This window comes from Pristiophorus japonicus, chromosome 14 (assembly GCF_044704955.1).
Source record: "Pristiophorus japonicus isolate sPriJap1 chromosome 14, sPriJap1.hap1, whole genome shotgun sequence".
Taxonomy (NCBI): Eukaryota; Metazoa; Chordata; class Chondrichthyes; family Pristiophoridae; genus Pristiophorus; species Pristiophorus japonicus.
Genome location: NC_091990.1, coordinates 128,170,322 through 128,192,346, shown reverse-complemented (window position 1 = coordinate 128,192,346; position 22,025 = coordinate 128,170,322). Strand labels below are relative to the sequence as shown.

Genomic DNA, 22,025 nt, shown 5'->3' with positions numbered 1-22,025 from the left:
AATCACAATTCAGCGTTCCTTATTGACAATTTAATACCACAAGGGGACAAAAAGTGAATGGATGATTTAGTGGGAGAAAAATCTTCATTTTTGACATGTAAAAATGTGTATGCATTTATAATTTTGCTGAAAACATTGGGATGGGGAGATTTTCAACTGTTGAGCACCTGTTTTAAGCCTGAAAAACAGATGATCAACAGAGGAAAATCTTGTGGGGATCACCGACACCCATTTTCCCACCCATTTCCATTTTCAGGCTGGCTTTTAAATGGGTGGCTGGCCCTCCCACCCAAAACAGGTAAGAGGCTGCTTAAATATGTGAATTGTGAGGCTATGCCTGCCGATTGTTCATGGAGAAATGGGCTGAGCATGCAAGGTGGATTATTCCCAGTTTTTATGAGCATTGAGCGGCCTAATCAGTGGCCCTTAAGGAGATAGTTGAAGGCCACTCCAGAAAGTTACATTTTTTTGCTTTTTAAAAGATTTTTTTGTTGGACCAGGACGAGTACGAATGCTCCTTCTGGCCTCATGAAAATCACCAGCATACTGCCAACATGCCCTTGCGCCTCCACACCCCCCCCCCCCAACAGCCAGCTGTATGCAACAGCCATTCGACACTCCACCACACCAAACTGGTAAGCTTCTGTGTCACGCCCCTTTGGCACCCGCAGCTCAATGGTAAAACTTTAAACAAAGTCCAAACCTTATAATTACAAAGGTTTGTAATGATAGAATCAGTCATCAGCTTTAGGTAACGTGACATACTCTTGATCTTTTCTGGAACATTTGCTCTCCGAAATACTCAATAGTCGTGCATTATATTATAGAAGGTCTAAACCGTACCTATATTTCATGGCATGAGGTTGTTGAGAATACATATTTTGGATATAGATCTCATTGGCCCAATTACTGTCATCAGTGTTTTTACTATTTTTGTATAACAATTTTTATGCAACGTCCAATAGTGTCAATTCATTTTGTGATAAAATGATGTGAAAACTATTTTCACGCAAAGAATTGTGACCTAAATATGAATTATTTCATGTTGCACTGTTGGGGCTAGAAATGCCATTTTTGGTCACAGCGGTATTTTCCCGTCAAAAAAAGCCGCAATGACTCCGCCACCGCTACGCGGCCTAACATTTGGGAAAAAAAATACGCCCAGCGGTAAAAATCAGAGATGCACAAGGATTCGTGGCGCAAACCGCAAATTTTCTGCACCTTTTATCCGAGGCCGATACCGCTGCGAGTTGGACCTAGGGAAAGGGGAAAACACCCCCAAAAATGGCAAAACCCCCCAAATAATCACAAAACATTCACAAGCCCCTTAACTATCGAATCGCTGCAAAATAATTAAAAAAAGAAAAACTTTAACTTACCTTTTTTGCAGGTCTTCATATCTACCACTGGCTGCAACGCAGGGTTTTCTCGGGAGTTTTTTTCCCCGTCCTATCTATGGGTGTGCGGTGAGCCAAATTTTAGGCGAGAGCACTTTTTCAAGTCTTGCACGCCGGCGGTTTGCTCCCCAGCAGTACTTAAAAACCGCCGGCGCAAGACTTCTACGAATTTCTCGATTCGTCGTTTTTCCCCAAAATGGCAAAATATCGCCGAAAAACCGAGGAATTTCCAGCCCTTGTACTGCCAATGGTTGTTTTTTAGGCTCTTACTAGGTTGGATACTCTTGTAATAAATAAAGATAAAGAAAATGTTAGTCCTTCAGTTTTAAAAAGGGAATTGTCGATTTCCTGGTATCAGAAAGATTCATCGTTATTATATTGGATATATATTATCTTACAGGATAGAAAGGAGCAATTGGATGAGCAGATTAAATGGCTGCCTCTTGCCTGAAATATGTTCCTGTTATGACCAGTTTCACACACTACCTGGTTTAACAGTGTCACATTCCCAGTTTATATTTACCTCTTGTCATGTTCAGTGCCTGGTTTAATATTAAGTGATGATTTTTTAGAAGTGAGAATAGGTGGGACTGAGGGGTTCTAAGTGAGATTAATATGGCTTTAAATGGCTTTGTAACAATTGGCAATTTTTGGCTGTGTCCGTGTCCTTTTTTAACAGAAAACATCCATCATTCTGTTTTGTGTTCTATCTCTTAGACATTGATGAATGTGATAATGAATACAATGGAGGCTGCGTACATGAATGCATTAACATTCCAGGAAACTATCGTTGCACTTGCTATGATGGATTCATGTTGGCACATGATGGACACAATTGTTTGGGTAGGAAGAATTTATTGCTGTACATTTGCATATATAGCGAATATAAATACGGTAGTGAATAAGTATGGTGAATGGATCTGAAAATGTATCGCAAAAGATTTTAATGTTCAAATTATATAGCAATATAAATTATATAAACAATAGCATTATTTGAAGTTAGATTTTGCCATTTGCGCAAGGTTTAAATCCAATATGTATGAATAATTTCATAATTAATGAATTCTCTTGAGCAAAATGCTAGGTTATTATACTAGCATGACTTTTTAAATCTGGTTATATGCATGTAAGATTAAATTATGGTTTGTTTATTTTTCTAAGTAACTTTTTAAAATGAAGGTCCCTTTAAATTGTTTGAGAGACATCAGTGTTGAATTCAGTGAAAGGACTACGGGATCAATTAAACACTGATACACTTATTGTGACACCACATTTAGACTGTCCCTTTGGAATTTAGCTGTCAGAAAAAAGTTCTAAGACCGCAATTGCATTTTGCTTTCAATTGGAATGTGAAATTCTAGAGAACACACTGAACTGCCTGGCAACCTGCAGAAACACAATGGTCTCTTTTGCTCCATCATCTCTTGTTGTGAAGAATACTTTCAAAAGAGTTTGTATTGTTCTCCATTTCTGTTAACCTAAACAGATCTTCAAAGCTAAAGGCTTCGCTTTGTTTCAAGGGGGGAAAAAAAGCAAAGATTTTTTCATTGTCATTTCTTAAGATGCACTTTATAAATAGTTGTTGCTTCTATCTGACTGAATGATTATTCAGTCTTTAATCTGCTGAAAGAAGTGGAAATAATTCATCCAAGTTGTATTTTTAGCAACTTATACTCTTTAAACACGAAACATAAAAAATGAGTTCAGTTAAGATAATGTTAGGTTTGTCTTGCTTTCTCTTAAGTAAAATTATTGCCAAGTGGTATGAAAATGTTGCACATGATCTGTTTAATAAAATATCATCTGTTTTTCATTACATTAAATGTGGCAGGAAGATTGGTATAAGGCAGAAAGGTCTCCCTGGTTCATTTGAGGAAGTTCTGTGTCTTATTTAAGATTAACTCCTGACCCAACAGATATAATGTTAGGAATGAAGTGACAGTTTACTGATGACTGGATTTAAATCTATTCCACAGTTCCCATATAACACTGAACTGGGTCAAGTCAGTGTACATAAATGTGTCTGCGTCATTTCAATGGAATAAAAGGAAAATTGGGTTCAGGAAAATGTGTTTCCTATTTGATCCAGAAAGCAAACTCCTAATACTTACTGACTAAACAAGGGGTTAGGCAACCAGACCATTAATTATATGAAGTTAAATTTATTGGTAAATTTATGCTTTTTCAATTTTCTCTCCTGTTACATTGCCATTTCTACCTCCTTACTATCTCTGCACTGTTCTTCAGCCAAAAATAGAGGGTGGACAGTTGACTTCTCTCTGACCACATTCAATTAATTCAGGAAGACAGGGCTGTTTAGTTTTCAAATTTCTTCCATAGTCACAGACACTCTGTATTATCTGATGGGAGGTGTACTGGGCATATCCAGATAAATCTCTGCTGACTTGTTTTATAAAATAAAAACTCACTCCCTATCCTTCGAAATGCTGGTCATGAGGACTTCTTTTGGCAGTCTCTTTCAGAATGAATAAAACTGATCTATTTACCAAGATAAAATAATGTTTTTTTATGACAAGTTCAAAGCAAATCCATAGCCACATAATCTTGTGCCTCATACAAGACAGATGGATTAGATGGAAGCTGTATGTATACATTTAGTAAATGGCACAGACATCCCAAAATATATTTGGCAGGTTTTTTGTACTTCCTGCTAAGACAGGTAAGTGCTAGGCTGCATGAACTGCAGGCAGACTTGCCTACAGCTGCAAACCCACAGAGGCTTGGATCTTTGTATCATAGCCGAACATGAGGTGATTGCACTCCAGAGCCATGCTTGGTATCAGAAATTAGTTGCAAATGTGTCCCTTGGTAGCAAGAACCAATTATGAGATTGGAGAGGAAGCACTTACCAGGAGCTAGTAGAAACAGAAAGCCATAAAGATTATATTTGATATGTGTTAGTTTAGATATTGTAGGTTCCCACTTCACTTGGTGAATTCCTGAACGGTGAGGCTGAGCAGATGATGGGGAGGAAAAACTGCAGGCAGCATAACATTGGCAGGTTTTCTGCCTACTGTTGTGGTTTGGGAATGGTTTGTGGCAACTTCAAAATAGTGGCCTTCTTCGTGGTACTGATATCTAACTAAAATCCAAAAATTGTTACTTTTTGTGTCGCATCATTTATTTTTTTAACTGTTGGAGCAATTAAAAAATGTGATGTTGTTGCAAAACTTTGTCAATATCGGCATAGGTCTTGATTCGATACTCTAATGCACTCTTCAGTTTGTCAATGACTGTGAGGAATGTATCAACTCTGAGGCCTTCCTTGTCGTTGAATGTGTGTGAAGTTGCGTCATCACACGTCTTTTATCTTTTGCGGCGTTTGGCTGATTTATACTCCTGGTTCGCTGTCCTTGCAATCCCCTGAGCTTTGTACTCATCAAAATTGTCCCGCATTTGTTGAAGAACAGTTCCAAGGCTCCTCAGTAAGTTTACAGCAGTGGAAAGGTCAATTTGGGCACTTTGCAAACTAGACTGCATCTGTTGAATGGTTGAAGTATATCACTCTAGACTTCACACAAAATACCAGTCTCCCAGTAATGCATTGCGTCACTCAGTATCTTTGCATCTTTTCTTGTTGGCTTTTGAGATTCATCATCGTTGACTCTCTAGGGACTCGAGGATGTTGCAATATCCCAGAATGTGTGCCTTCACAGCTTTAGCGTTGGCACTCCACCGTGTCCTGGAGAGTGATTTGGTCATTAGACATTCCTTTGGTAGTGAATCTGTAAGAATCTTCCAACGGCTGGTTGATGCAGTGATCAGTTTTTCCCAAAGAAAACAGTATTGAGATGACTATCTTGACTCAAAATCTATTTGACTTGAGAACCACAGGTCAGAATAACATAAGAATATAGGAAAAAGAGAGCAGCTAAGGGTCACAAGGGCTTATCGAAGCCACCCCCCCCCAAAAAAAATGCATACTTTCAATATAGACTTTCAGACTTCATTTGGAATATTTCTGTTTTACCTCTAGTAGCTTCTAGTAGGATATCTAGAGGAATCTATGAGGAATATATATCTAGGGGTATCTATGCGGACATACATTCTCTACTAAATACCTTTTACATTTGACTTTGACAACTACATTTCCACTTTCAAAAGATAAATTCAAATTCTTCATCCTTTCGTAAGCATTCACAATTATCAAACCTGATATTATTTATGCATTTATCCTATGAACAGCGTACATAATTCTCCGGGTGAATTTTTTTTGGTGTCTCACAATTTTATGCAGAATTTAATATATCTGAAGATATAATTATGCAGTTATATATGATATTGCTTAACCAACCGTGTGACAAAGATTTAGGGTTAATGATATAAAAATTAGGGCCTAAAGTCGAGGGCCTAAAAAAATATGAGGGCCTAAGGCTACAGCCTTATTAGCCTATGGGTTAATCTAGCCCTGGATGTAGGAACATTGCTTCACACTCATGTCTAAAATTAGCAAATGGAGGAATATATATGAGTTGTCTAGAGCAAATGGAATCTCTGATTTAGAAGAATCGAGGATCAACATACAGTTCTGGTATTTAAATGTTATTTTGTTCACAAGCTCTGCTTTGCTAATTTAATCAAGAACTTGAACACATGTAAGTGGGAAGGAAGCAGTCACTGGGGGCACTGTGCCTGCCTGCTGAGGTTGATACTGTTACACTAGAATCCAGACATCAGGTATATTCAACAAAACTCTCCCTGCTCTTCCCCTCAAAACTGGCTCTGCCCAGATAGGCAAAGGCCCATCCCACCGCCACTCACCCCCCCCCCCCCCCCCAAAAAAAATCCAGCAATGGTTGGGCATAGTAAAATCTTTCTCTGTATAAATCTATACTAGCGCATTGTTAGTGAGTCAGAGGATCCACTAAAATGTGTTGGCTAACGTGTGATAGGAAGCAAGTGTAATGTTTACAGGAGGTGTGTGCTATATACACGTCTTTTTATATAATATATATGTATTGGAATTTTAATTATATATATTTTTGAGTTTAAATTTACTTAATTTTAATTTTAGTTCAGTAATATAGCTGTATAAACTTGGCACCTTGCTATGGACCAGTTTGAGTTTGTAATAGGTTTCCACTAATCACTGAGCCCTCGGTTTAGGTGTGTGCTGGACCCAGACTAATTGCGAAGCCAGTGTCTCTGGTGTGGCAGCACGACAGACCAACAGATATCTTCAGCGGTAATATATTTCCATGATTCACTTAAGCTCCAGAAAATGAGAAAACAAGCATAATGTGGCCTCCCTCCACTCTCCCTATTTACTGGTTATTTTCTTCCTCGCATCTCTCCCTCTCCTCCTGAATGTGTTGATTTGTGCAGGGGTAGAGTTTACGGGTACCTGAAATGTGTAAGATGGTGTCGTGTTGTGGCACACGTGATGCGCTTGACTATCTCACTAGCTCGGCCTGCGACTCGGACTTTTTAAAATTGAGGACTTAAAGAAAAAGCATCATCTGAATCTAGCTTTGCCTTTGCTCTCTTGTGGGCTCATTAGAGCGAATTTGAGAAACATGCATGTGCGGAAGATCAGGTTTTCATTTTGCCTACAGGAAATCCGTGGCAAAGGATAATAATGAAGGACAGCGGCACATGGAAGTTGGTTGTGTCTCCTTCGCAACTAAAATTCCAATTGAAGAAGGACTTTCAAGTCGGGTTCACTCTGTAGCAGTCAGGAGCAGGAAGTTCTGCTTCAGTCCTCTGTAACCCGAGCTCTCAAAGCCCAGTTGTGGGCTTTGTACTGTTGAATCAGCAACTGTCTAACTCCGCACAGAGCATGAAACAGAACCAGGGATATTCTGGGTCTATGTGACTCTGTGCCATGCAACTGACTGCATTTACTCGTGCAGTGTAACCTCAGGTATTCCTGGAGCTGACCAGTGGAACTGATTACAATAGGCCGCAGGTGCTAAATGGATTTAGGAGGCATTTAAACCTCTTTATTCCACAAGGAAAAACAGGCCAGGGTTTTACGGAGCCATTTGATGGTAATTATGTAAGTGGCCAACTTTGACAACTAAGCAAGGAAAGGAAAATGAGGGTTGTAGTGTGTGGTGCAGAAGGTCCGATTAGTCCAACAGACTTGGGAGCGGAATACTGAGAGAATAAATTCTGTGTCCAGGATCCAAGGACGTTGATACAATTCAAGCAGAGGATGGCTGACCTGAAGAAAGCTGTTTAGGTGAGGCTAAAATACAGCTTTCTTTACTTGCTCAAGTAGGCAGTACACAAAATGTCATAGAATTAGAGTCTACAGCACAGAAACAGGTAACTTAGCCCAAATGGTCTATGCTGACATATATTCTCCACACAAGCCTCCTCCCCATCCCTCTTCATCTAACCCTACCAACATATCCTTCTCTTCTTTTCTCTCGCATGTACTTACCTAGCTTCCCCTTAAATTTGTCTATGCTATTCTCCTTAACTACTCCTTGTGGTAGTGAGTTCCACATTCTTACCACTCTTTGGGTAAAGAAGTTTCTCCTGAATTCCCCATTGGATTTATTGGTGACTATCTTATATTTAAGGCCCTTAGTTTTGCTCTCCCCCACAAATGGAAACAGTTTCTCTACGTCTATCTTTTCAAACCCCTTCAAATTTTTAAAGACCTCTATTAAGTCACCCCTCAGCCTTCTCTTTTCTTGGGAAAAGAGCACCAGTCTGTTCAGCCTATCCTGATAAATATATCCTCTCAGTTCTGGTAGCATTCTTGTGAATTTTTTTTGCACCTGCTCTAGTGCTTCAATATTCTTTATTTAATGTGGACACCAGAACAGTCATCTGTGAAGCATTTTGTCCTGAGTTATCCTTAGTATTGGTTTATTCTGAGCAATCCTGGCATGAGAGAAACAACCAGTTGTATGATGTAATATGGAAGAAAATGCAAACTGCAATACATAACTCAAACTATGGTCTCACAGAAGTATTAAATCGGTTTGACACAGGAAATCCTTTTAAGGCAACCTAGTTGCATGATGCATGTTCATTTAGTATCGGGCAAGATGGTCTGGAAAAAGAACAGCTATCTGTTACTGTCTGTGCTACCTAAGCTAGCAAAGTCTTGAGACTATTTATCTGCGTATATGATAGGAAGTCACATAATAAAAGAGAGCGGAGTGAAACTGGAGTAGGAGGCAGGCATTAGAAGTTCTTGGCACCATTTGAAGAGGCTCCTCTAGATATAATTTAATGTGATACTATTGAAGGAGTAGGGAGGGTGAAACTAGAGACCTCCCCCAAGCTCGGGACTAGTACCATCTAGTCATATGTCTTGGTCTCTACTCAGTCATTTGCGCACCAGCATGCATTGAAGCTCAGAAACATCACACACACAATATATTGCAATGCAAAGCCTCTTGAAAGTGCTTCTTTGAGGTAGCAAATCAACATTTTTTTCTTCAGTTTTTCTAGGCCTGGAAGAAGAGACTGCCAGCAAATCTTGTGTCCCCAGCCAACTAGCACCTCACAGCACCCTGTGTCGCTCTCACCACCTTTACCAAGCACAGCACAGCTACAGCACCCCAGAGGATATAAATAGTGAGCTTGTTGATTTAGCAACAGGCGAGTCACAGTTTATCGATGAGGAGGAGCACGTGGTCATGACCGATGAGTAGATGCCCGCAGAATTTGTGCTTCTGCTGCTGTTCCTAGGAATTCTGACCTCAAGACCTTCCTATAAAACCGATTGCTATCTCAGGAGGATCGTCGACTGGAGTCATTTCAGTCTAAGTAAAATACCCTTCAAAGTGTGGCTGAGAATGGAGGAGTCCTCCAGCTAGAAACATAGAAAGTAGGTGCAGGAGTAGGCCATTCGGCCCTTCGAGCCTGCACCACCATTCAATAAGATCATGGCTGATCATTCACCTCAGTACCCCATTCCTGCTTTCCCTCCATACCCCTTGATGCCTTCAGCTGTAAGGGCCACATCTAACTCCCTTTTGAATATATCTAACGAACTGGCCTCAACAACCATCTGTGGTAGAGAATTCCATATGCTCACAATTCCCTGAGTGAAGAAGTTTCTCCTCATCTCGGTCCTAAATGGCTTACCCCTTATCCTTAGACTGTGACCCCTGGTTCAGGACTTCCCCAACATCGGGAACATTCTTCCTGCTTCTAACCTGTCCAATCCCGTCAGAATATTCCAGTGAATATAAGCCTAGTCGATCCAGTCTTTCTTTATATGTCAGTCCTGTCATCCTGGGAATCAGTCAAGTGAACCTTCGCTGCACTCCCTCAAAAGCAAGAATGTCCTTCCTCAGATTAGGAGACCAAAACTGTACACAATATTCAGGTGTGGCCTCACCAAGGCCCTGTACAACTGCGGTAAGACCTCCGTGCTCCAATACTCAAATCCTCTCGCTATGAAGGCCAACATGCCATTTGCTTTCTTCACCACCTGCTGTACCTGTATGCCAACTTTCAATGACTGATGTACCATGACACCCAGGTCTCGTTGCACCTTCCTTTTTCCTAATCTGTCACCATTCAGATAATAGTCTGTCTCTCTGTTTTTACCACCAAAGTGGATAACCTCACATTTATCCACATTATACTTCATCTGCCATGCATTTGCCCACTCACCTAACCTGTCCAAGTCACCCTGCAGCCTCTTAGCATCCTCCTCACAGCTCACACTACCACCCAGCTTAGTGTCATCTGCAAACTTGGAGATATTACATTCAATTCCTTCGTCTAAATCATTAATGTATATTGTAAATAGCTAGGGTCCCAGCACTGAACCTTGCAGTACCCCACTAGTCACTGCCTGCCATTCTGAAAAGGACCCGTTTATTCCTACTCTTTGCTTCCTGTCTGACAACCAGTTCTCTATCCATGTCAATACATTACCCCCAATACCATGTGCTTTAATTTTGCACACTAATCTCTTGTGTGGGACCTTGTCAAAAGCCTTTTGAAAGTCTAAATAAACTACATCCACTGGCTCCCCCTTGTACACACTACTATTTACATCCTCAAAAAATTCTAGAAGATTTGTCAAGCATGATTTCTCTTTCATAAATGATGGACCAATCCTGTCACTGATTTCCAAATGTGCTGCTATTACATCTTTAATAATTGATTCCAACATTTTCCCCACCACCGATGTCAGGCTGACCGGTCTTTAATTCCCTGTTTTCTCTCTCCCTCCTTTTTTAAAAAGTGGGGTTACATTAGCTACCCTCCAATCCATAGGAACTGACCGAGAGTCTATAGAATATTGGAAAATGACCACCAATGCAACCACTATTTCTAGGGCCACTTCCTTAAGTACTCTGGGGTGCAGACTATCAGACCCTGGGGATTTATCGGTATTCAATCCCATCAATTTTCCTAACACAATTTGCTGACTAATAAGGATTCCTTTAGTTCCTCCTTCTCGCTAGACCCTCGGTCCCCTAGTATTTCCGGAATGTTATTTATGTCTTCCTTAGTTCCCCATTATAAATTCACCTGATTCTGACTGTAAGGGACCGACATTTTTCTTCACTAATCTTTTTCTCTTCATGTATCTGTAGATGCTTTTGCAGTCAGTTTTTATGTTCCCTGCAAGCTTACTCTCATATTTTATTTTCCCCCTCCTAATTAAACCCTTTGTCCTCCTCTGCTGAATTCTAAATTTCTCCCAGTTCTCAGGTTTGCTGCTTTTTTTGGCCAATTTATATGCCTCTTGGATTTAACACTATCCCTAATTTCCCTTCCACGGTTGAGCCACCTTCCCCATTTTATTTTTATCCCAGACAGGGATGTACAATTGTTGAAGTTCATCCATGTGATCTTTAAATGTCTGCCATTGCCTATCCACCGTCAACTCTTTAAGTATCGTTTGCCAATCTATCCTAGCCAAATCACGTCTCATACTGTCGAAGTTACCTTTCTTTAAATTCAGGCCTCTAGTCTCTAAATTAATTGTGTCACTCTCCATCTTAATGAATAATTCTACCATATTATGGTTGCTCTTCCCAAGGGGCCTCGGACATATCTTGGTAGTCTGTCGTATCCAACAAAGATGTTGATGTGCTAATCATCAATGGCATGTGTCTTCAGGTGGCTGTATAGACCAATTCTGGATGCACATAGTCTCTTGCACGTCGGACAAGGGAAGTTCCTCACACAACAAGATTGCTAATTAATCCCCTCTCATTACACATCACCCAGTCTAAGATGGCCAGCTGTCTAGTTGGTTCCTCGACTTATTGGTCTAAAAAACCATCCCTTATACACTCCAGGAAATTCTCCTCCACCATATTGCTACCAGTTTGTTTAGCCCAATCTATATGTAGTTTAAAGTCACCCATGATGACTGCTGTACCTTTATTGCACGCATCCCTAATTTCCTGTTGATGCCATCCCCAACCTCACTATGACTGGTAGTCTGTACACATCTCCCACTAGCGTTCTCTGCCCTTTGATGTTCCGCAGCTCTACCCATACAGATTCCACCTCATCCACGCTATGCAGTAATGGATGAATTGTTGCCTGTACTGCAGTCTACCAAGGAACATGTGGCATTTGCAGCAGATCCCGCAGTGGAACTGATCTTCAAGAAGGTTACAAATGATCAGGCTACTGATTTAAAGGCTTAGGTCTGCAATCAACAAGAGATTTCCTTGTCTGGGCTTTAACATGCTGGGTAATCAGATTGAGAGAATTCACAGAATTCATTGCTGCACAAAGGTCTGATCCCACACACATATCTTTGAGGGGATTTGATTAGTCGGGTTGATCTCATGATTATACAGTTGTGTCCTGATCAGCCATGCTATATGATATCCTGCTCACTGAGTTCTGATGGTATTTTGGACTGAGGAGAAGCATTCTGTTGTTCCATGTTGTCTCATCAGATGATTCAATCTTTGAATACATTTTTCTTTATTCATTCTTGGGATATGGGCGTTGCTGGCAAGACCGGAATTTTATTGCCCATCCCTAGTTGCCATTCGGAAGGTGCTGGAGGTGGGCCACCTTCTTGAACCAGTGCAGTCCATGTGGTGAAGGTACTCTTACAATGCTGCTAGGTAGGGAGTTCCAGGATTTTGACCCAGCAATTTGGGTTTCTAAATTAATTATGGTTCAGAAGAAAGATGGGTCCTTGTGATTCTTTTTGTGAGTACTATGGAGAGTTAAAAAATATTTTCAAAAATAATGGCCCTGAATTTGTGGTTGGAGGCTTCCCATGGGGAAATGCCTTTGATCCTGGAGGTATGGAGATTTGCAGTCCTGGACTTCTTTGGGTACCCGCAGGTAGAGGCCCACATATCCCTGGGATCACGTGGGCTGACCCAATGAGCGATAGAAGGGAATCCCCATTTATGCTTATGGGGATTCCGTATGTACAGACACCCCATAAGCATGAATGGGAATACCTTAAAAAAACATGTACACATCAAGAAAATAAAAAAAAACATTACATATAAAACTAATTAAAGTGCCATTTAATTAAATATTTAAAACGAAAATTTAATTTCTTGAAAAGTAAATTTAAATGTTTTAAAGGGGCTAAAATAACTACCTTGTTGTATAGGTTTTAAAATTTTTAATGTTTGGAAAAAAAAATTGTCACTTTTTTAACTCTTACACTGGTAAAAGCAGGCCCAATGTCTGCTTTTGCCTTACGGAAAAATTTCAGGGGCATTCGCTGGGCAGATCTTTCCGCCTGCGAATGCCTTTTTCCTGGGGATGCGGAAGATCTGTCGAAGATTCTTAGCGTACGCGCCCGTAGGGGCCGCAAATTACGGACCAATTAAACTAAAGTGTGGGGGATGAGTCCGGTGGGCGGAAATTAAAAAAGTCAAAGAGAAAGGAGAAGGTAAAAATGCAGGGTAGCGATAGGGGTAATGATAACCAGAGTGTGACAAGTAGGGACAAGGCGTATACACAAGAAAAAATTAAAAGCTCTATATCTGAACGCACAAAGCATTCATAACAAGATAGATGAATTGACGGCATAAATCGAAATAAATGGGTATGATCTGATTGCCATTACAGAGACGTGGTTGCAAGCTAACCAAGGTCAGGAATGAAATATTCAAGGGTATTTACCATTTTGTAAGGATAGGCAGAAAGGAAAAGGAGGTGGGGTGGCTCTGTTAATAAAGGATGAAATCAGTGCAGTAGTGAGAAATTATATTGGCTCAGAAGATCTAGATGTAGAATCAGTTTGGGTGGAGATAAGAAATAATAATGTTAATAAGTCACTGGTGTGAGTGGTCTACAGGCCCCCAACTGTTAGCCACTCTGGCACAGAATATAAATCGAAATAATGGAGGCTTGTAAGAAAGGTATAGCAATAATCATGGGCGATTTTAATCTTCATATTGATTGGACAAATCAAATTGGCAATGGCAACCTTGAGGAAGAGTTCATAGAGTGTATGCGGGATGGTTTCTTGGAACAATACGTTGTGGAACCAACCAGGCAGCAGACTATTTTAGATCTGGTAATGTGTAACGAGTCTGGATTAATTAATGATCTTGTAGTGAAGGATCCTCTTGGGAAGAGTGATCATAGGATGGTAGAATTTCAAATTCAGTTTGAGGGTAAGAAAGCTAGGTCTCAAATTAGTGTCCTGAACTTAAATAAAGGTAATTACAAAGGTATGAAGGCAAGAGTTGGTTAACGTGGACTGGGAAAATATATTAAAGTGTAAGTCTGTAGAAAAGCAGTGACAAACATTTAAGGAGATATTTCATAACTCTCAGCAAAGATTTATTCCAGTGAGGAAAAAAAAGACACAAAGAGAAGGATGAACCATCCCTGGCTAACTATGGAAGTAAAGGATGGTATCAAATTGAGAACAAAGGCATACAATGTTGTGAAGAACAGTGGAAGGCCAGAGGATTGGGAAATTTTTAAAAACCAGCAAAGGACGACTTAAAAAAATGATAAAGACAGTGAAGATAGCATATGAGTAAACTAGCAAGAAATATAAAAACAGATAGTAAGATCTTCTACGGGTATATAAAAAGGAACAGAGTAGCTAAAGTAAATGTTGGTACCTTCGAGGATGAGACTGGAAAATTAATAATGGGAAACAGGGAAATGGCAGAGACCTTGAACAAATATTTTCATGGCAAAAGACATTAAAACATCCCAATAATTGATAATAAAGGAGATGTTGGGGGTGGGGGTAACTTAATATAATCACTATCACTAGAGATAAAGAACTAGGCATCTAATGGGACTAAAGGTGGACAAGTCCATTGGACCTGATGGCCTGCATTCGAGGGTGTTAAAAGAAGTGGCTGCAGAGGTAGTGGATGCATTGGTTGTAATCTACCAAAGTTCCCTGAATTCTGGAGAGGTCCCAGAGCACTGGAAAACTGCAAATGTAACACCCCTATTCAAGAAAGGAGGGAGATATAGACCAGTTAACCTAACATCTGGGAAAATGCTGGAGTCCATCATTAAGGAAGTAGTAGCAGGGCATTTAGAAAATCATAATGCAGTCAAGCAGAGTCAGCATGGTTTTATGAAAGGGAAATGATGTTTGACAAATTTGCTGGAGTTCTTTGAGGATGTAATGAGCACAGTGGATAAAGGGGAACCAGTAGATGTGTATTTGGATTTCCAGAAAGCATTCAATAAGGTGCCACATAAAAGGTGACTGCACAAGATAAGAGCTCATGAGGTTGGGGGTAATATATTCAGAGTAGGTTCATGAGGTTGATTCCTGAGATGAAGGGGTTGTCATATGAAGAAAGGTTGAGCAAGTTGAGCCGACATTCATTGGAGTTTAGAAGAATGAGAGATGATATTGAAACAGATTTAAAAAACCCTGGCCAATTTGGGGGAAAGAAAATCTGGGAAATTCATTTCCGACCCATCAAGGCAATCGAAATCACTGGCCTTGAATTCCCTGCAGTACCTACCTTCTATAAGAGGTGATCTACACCTCAGCCAGAAACAGGTAGCTGCCTGATTATTTCATAATTAACTACCTGCCAATGAATTTGTGGGAATGTGAAGCTTTGAGGTCTGTGATTTCTGAGAATGAAATTTCATCACCAGGTCATTAATCGAGAAAGATAGGCACTCTTTTGTTTTCCATTCAGAGGAATAATGCTTAGTATTTCATCTGCTAGTCACATGATGGATGCAGCAGGCATTTTGAGAAGTTAAACTAACGTGCACCCCCTCTCCCTACATTATTACCCGCATTCGCCGTTTTTATCATCCTAACTGCTCACAGCAGTATTCAGTAGATCAATGATCAATTCTCAATTCCGGGAGACCCACGGACAATCTCGGAGGGTTGTTAACCTGTAAGCCATGCTGTTTGCAGGGAATTCTTGATTGATAATATCCTTTGGCTTTTTAAAAAGACGGGGAGGGTGGTGAGGGGTCCACTGTACATGTGCTTCCAGGTATGCACAGTATAGAAAATGAATCCCATATTATCCAGGGAATTATATAATTTTACTACTTTTTGTAGAAATGTTTGATAAAATTGTTTATTTTCTGTGGAGACACAAGCACAGCACAACATAAATTACACAACAAGTGCTTCATTTGCCCATACTGTTTAGATATTCATTCATGCTCCTTGAAAATCAATATTGAATTATTTGAATATATTCATCTAAGACATACATTAACAGAACTGCTTGATCTACTACTGCAGCTTGTCCTTCCCTGCCAAACCACCCTGAGTTTGAAAAATGTTGTAAAAATGTTAAAGTGTCAGAAGACATTGCTTGATATATTTATCCATCATTACTGACTGTTAGTGCTAATAAGGATCCTGGGAAACAGATCTAAATAACAAACTTGACAATGATAGATTGCAGTATATTTGGAGGAAGGCCAGCATTGGTGGAAAAGATAGAACTAAGCATTCAATTCGATCTTGTGCTTAAGATGAAGGGAATTCCTGTTAGATTACAGTAGACAAGTTTATTTTCTGTTGCTAGGTGTTGATAGTACAGAATGAAAAGGACATGTTGGAATATGCTTAATTTGATTATTGCAGATTGCAGTAAATTTGTATCAAGCTGGCTTTTGAGTTAGCGGGCTTGAGAAACTTGGATTAATGCCTGAACCGCTTCCCATCCTTCCTGATCCCGGTTTCCGCGAAGCACCTGACCAGTCGCTCCCCTCTCCCGATCGCCTCCCTTCCAGTCGTTCAGCCCCTCTTCTGATTGCTCCTCTCCCTGCCTCCTTTGAGGACTTACCTGAGGGACGTGACCAGCATTTCAGCGGTCCTATCTTCCAGGCCTGTTCTCTGGAGAGCTGCCTAGGGATGCTTATTGAGTGTTTGCAGCTCGCTGGTTCTATGGTAATAAGAGCGAAGGTCCAATATTAGGTGTGCCTCGGGCCTATCCATTTACGCACAAGAATCGTTTCCTGTGTGACCGGAAATGGGTGCGGTTGAATTTCTAAGCCACGGTCTTTAATTTGGTAACCAAGAAATCCATGAGGTCCTCATGTTAGAGCTGAAGGTGGAGGGAACAGAAGAGAAGGGTTTAAGGAAGCAGTTAGTAATGAAAATAGAGTCTTGAGTTATCTTTGCCCTCTAGAATGATCCTCGAGTAATGGGCAGTTTTGGCAGAGAGATGCCTGATAGATGTGGTCGAGCCAGATCTGGCGATGGCTGGCCAAGCCAGGTGTGTACTGACTATGCTCAAGTTTGTGCCCCTTGGACTTTAAAGAGCGAAAGTAGGAGCTGAACCGGTGAAATGACCAGGTGGGGAAACGGTGAAGGGTTTGTTGGAGCCAAGGGTTGATTTACCTGGGCATTTGGCCAGCATTTATAACAGTGGGAAATCTGACATTTTAGGTTGACAAAAACATATGATGAGTCTGAGAATTTTGAGGCTGCTATATTTACAGTCGTAAATGGGAGCTGAGTGATCCAAATTTTTTCATGACTTAGCTTAATTTTTGCATAATAAATGTCAGCCTTCTTTGAATTAGCAATTCTTAAGTATAACTTAGTTATTTGATTTGAGAATTCTTCATCACTGTTGTCCTTTATTAAAATCAAATCACACAGAATGGATCATTTGTGTTAATAGTAAGCAGATAATGATTATTTCCACTGATTATTTAAGGAAAAAAGTCATGATATATTGTCGTATCATCAACATGGCATTGAGTGCATCAAGAATTTCTGGTGTGCCTAGTTTCATACGGTTTCATTTACATTTTCATTCATTGAGCTGTGCTTGTAGATTACCTTCAGTTTTGAAATGACTGGAAATACACAGGCATTGCCCTTAGTTGATTGAGCTATTCTAAAACCAAGAGAATACTTAACGATTTGCACCTTTCACACTTGGCTATTCATGAGGTAGATTATATAATTAGTGGTATTCTATACTATATGTAGCATTTACAAATCCAAACTCTGCAGAAGACAATGATTATGAATCACTTTTTTATTTGTTATATGGACTCGTTTGCAATTTGTTGTCGAGTGAGTAATATATGCATGTAAGTAATTGAAGTGTGACAATGTTAAAAAGTAAATGTTATCATTATTCTGCTTGCTAACAAATTAAGGTAGAGATACAAGAGATAATTTCATATCAGTGTCTATTTACAACCTCTGAATTAATAATAAATCACAAACTGGTACTAAAATAACTTTTTTTCCCTCCTTTTAGATGTGGATGAGTGTATATTTAACAATGGTGGTTGCCAACATACATGTGTAAGTACAGTGGGTAGTTATGAGTGTCAATGTAAAGAAGGATTCTTTTTGAGTGACAACCAGCACACCTGTATTCATCGTTCAGAAGGTACGTCAATTATAGAACTCTGATTCTCCTTGTGTAGCAATATTCATTCTTTGCCGTTGTAATTGAAAACTGTACGTATATGTAACCTAATTTTACTGAATTTACTTCATAACAGTTAGGACTAATGAATATTATTCAAGTGGAGGATAACAGTAGGAGTTCCTTTGCGACTTGTTTTATGGTTCAGTTCATGGAAATTGTGTATAGTTACTATAGTATTGAATATCGATTGTTTAAATACATGAATGCACAAACTTTATATGAACCTTAAGAACTTCTGTATTATGATGTTTTTGCTAATACATTGCCCGATGGAAGATCATTCTCTCACTTCTAGCCCACAACTGCTCTCTCAATTTTTCTTGTCCAATTTATTGATATGAATGTAGTTGTTGCTTCTCTGTTTTTGCTCCACAAGCTACGCATATGTTATCTTCCATAGGAGAAGCTAGATAAACACATGAGTGAGAAAGGAATAGAGGATTATGTTGATGGAGTGAGATGAAAATGAGTGGGAGGAGGCTCGTGTGGAGTATAAACATCGGCATGGACAACATGGCTGAATGTCCTGTTCCTGTCCTGTAAATATTATGCAAGACTGTGTAGTTATTTGGTGGCTAACCTGATTTACTAATGTTGAGTAAACAGGAGCTCTAAGCCGAACAGAAGTTGAGCTGCATCTGATTCAGTAGGAAGTGTACAGATATGAGCTTGATGATAAGCCATTATGGCAATGAGGGAGTTGAAAATATTTTGAACAGGTCTTGCATTACCATTTTTAATCGTTACCCATGAAAGGGGGATGAGTGCGTTATTGCCGTGAAATTGCGCTGTGCAATCAGAGCTTTTTAAATCGGCTTTTTCCTTATGCTCTGTGAAGTGTCTTGGGACATTTTTCTATGTTGGGGGGCGCTATATGAATACAATTTGTTGTTGGGATCACTCTAGAGATGGCGGAGGATGATCCGTTGAATGTGGACACTGGTGGGGTGAAAGGTTGAGGACAAGAAGAACACTATCGTGATTCTAAGAGGGAGGGGAAGGGGTGAGAGCAGAAGTGTGGGAAAGAGAAAGCAAAGTTTGATCAATACAAAATAAGGACTCAAATCTTTCAATTATAAAAGGTTACAGAGCCAAGTATTGAGGAACTCAGTCTATCACACAACATTGCTGCTTTAATATTGCTGTACTGTTGTATTAGCTCTGCCAGCTTCCAACACATGAGCCATGTACAATTAGCAACAATTTAGTAAAGCTCTTAAGGGAATTATACTGGGATAAGATCCCATGGACTTTAATCAACAGCAATTATTTATGTGTTAATCTAGACAGTGAGCGTTCACAATATAACAGCTGAACTCCATCCAGCAATAACTTGCATTTTATCTAACGCCTTTAATATGGGATGATGTTACAAGGTGCTTTATGGAGTTGCAATCAAAATAATGGATACCGAGCCAGAGAAGGATATATTAGCTGGGATAAACAATGGCTCAGATTTTCCGGGGCCTATGACCATGTACGTGGTGCGCACGCAGCCGTAATTGCCCCACGAGTTTCGTATTTACGTATGCCCTGCGCATGCACGAAAATCCGGAACTTGCAATCTGACAAGAATCTTCTTAACAGGGGTAGGGTAGCATACTGGTTATGCTTCTGGTCCAGTAGTCTAGAGGTCTAGACTAATGGTCTGCAGATGCGAGTTCAAATACCACCACACATCAGTTAATTAAATAAATCGGGAATAATAAAAAGCCTGGTGTCAGTACCATCATCATCATCATAGGCAGTCCCTCGGGATCGAGGAAGACTTGCTCCACTCTTAGCATGAGTTCTTAAGTGGCTGTACAGTCCAATACGAGAACCACAGTCTCTGTCACAGGTTGGACAGATAGTCGTTGAGGGAAAGGATGGGCAGGGAGCCTGGTTTGCTGCACGCTCCTTCCACTTTTAGAGTGGAAGCAAGTCTTCCTTGATTTCGAGGGACTGCCTATGATGATGACTTGTAAAAATGTGCTTCTTCTGGTGTCTTTGAAGTGACCGGTTTGATTGGTGGGATCAGTAATACACCTGGGTAGGAAGCAGCACTTTGGGATTTGGAATTCTGATGGTGATGAATGGAAATGGGCAGAAGAATTAACTGGGCAGGAGCAGGCCATGCGGCCCCCGAGCCTGCTCCGCCATTCAATACGATCATGGCTGATCTGATCATGGACTCAGCTCCAGTAAGGGAACTGTGCTGAAAGAAAATAAATGAAACCCACTGAAGTGCTGTTTTTTTGTCTATGAAGCTTCATTAGAGCAACTGAAGGTTATTCTATTTATCAATCCTGCTGGCTCAGATATCTTGGACACCCAACAGAGAAATAAACTTTCATCATTTGTAAGCATTCTCACTTCGCTTTAGTGCTGCTGGTTTAGTACTTAATATTAAAGCAGAAACTGGGTTGTTTCAAAGTGTTTCTCTCTGTGCTAAGGTTAGACATGCCTCTGCTAAGTATATTGTGTTATGATGATGATAGGCAAGATGATGATGTGCAGACTGTTAATCATTGATTATTGATGAAAGCAGCAGAATTTGTTTTGTTTATGAATTCTAACTCGAGTACTTTTGATTTATGCTTTTTTTCCATCTGTCTTAACACATTCCTAAGAGCAACAACCTATGTTTCAAACAGTCAGAAAACTCTGCCTTATCTTCCTTTTTCCATTGAGTTTGATAATTGCATATTACACTTTAATACGTTTTCCCCAAATCCTGTTCTTCCTTGTTCAACATGCAGCGAGGTAGTTAGGGATAACAAATTCATTAACTTGGATAAATTATACATTTAATTACTGACATCAACATTACTGTCTAAATATCTAATCACTATGGTATTACAGGTTGAACCTCTCTTATCCGGGACTCTCTCATCTGGCACCATTCTCGGCCGGCGGGTAGCACATGCGCAGAAGTCCGGCCCATCCCCCTCCTCCCAAGGTTTCCCATTCCCTTTTTAGGCACAACGGTGATACCTTTCCTTCATGATTTAATTAAATCATTCACCTAAACAGCAAATCAACACACTTACTGGAAAGAAAGTGATCAGCAGTAGCAGAAGTTCCATCAACCGAGAACACCTCGGGGTCCGCTTGGCCCACCGACACCTCGGGGCCCGCTCGGCCCGCCGACACCTCGGGGTCCGCTCGATCCGCCGACACCTCGGGGCCCGCCGACGCCTTGGGGCCCGCTCGGCCCGCCGACACCTGACCTCGGGCGACCTCCTCCCCCCATCACCCCCCCCTCCCCCCTCAGACCGATGATCCCCCCTCATTCGGCAAAATCCCTCATCCGGCACAGGCCAGATCCCACGGGTGCAGGATAAGGGAGGTTCAACCTGTACAGACAAGTAAGGAACAGTTAATCATCGTTGATGAAGATGAAAGCAAAACGTTTCGTATAGACACACTCCATCTGTACCAATACTGTCCCCAACCTTCTGCATTAGAAGCTAAGCTTTTACCCCTTTATGATTACCTGAATGTATTCAACGTCATTAAAAGTACAACAAACATTGCAGAGGTTGTGTCTGTAGAATGTACTGAAATTGAATTTGATTGGAATTTTCTAGCCTTGTAACCTGCAGTTCTAGAGGCAATATGACTGATAGTAATATAACACAATAATGGGTCTAATGAACTACGGGTGTAAATGAAGTGGAGGGTTAATCCAGAAGAGAAAACAGCGAGATAAATGTAAACATGAGCAGTGACAGAAGGAGGACATATGATCTAGCGCATCATCAGATTAAAGAAACGGTAATTTTAGAAGCTATCTAAAAGCCAGCTCGGTAAATGCACTGTCTGGTGTGGTATGAAG

The 22,025-nt window shown here is 40.4% G+C and overlaps 1 protein-coding gene across 1 annotated transcript in view; it reads left to right on the top strand.

Moving 5' to 3' along the window:
- The window catches only part of LOC139279487 (signal peptide, CUB and EGF-like domain-containing protein 2), a 182,032-nt gene that overhangs the window by 5,551 nt on the left and 154,456 nt on the right, over positions 1-22,025 (top strand). Inside the window, exons 3-4 of the mRNA XM_070898615.1 lie at positions 2,115-2,240; positions 18,029-18,163. Coding sequence (XP_070754716.1) covers positions 2,115-2,240; positions 18,029-18,163 — 261 coding nt within the window. The remainder of the gene's footprint in view (positions 1-2,114; positions 2,241-18,028; positions 18,164-22,025) is intronic.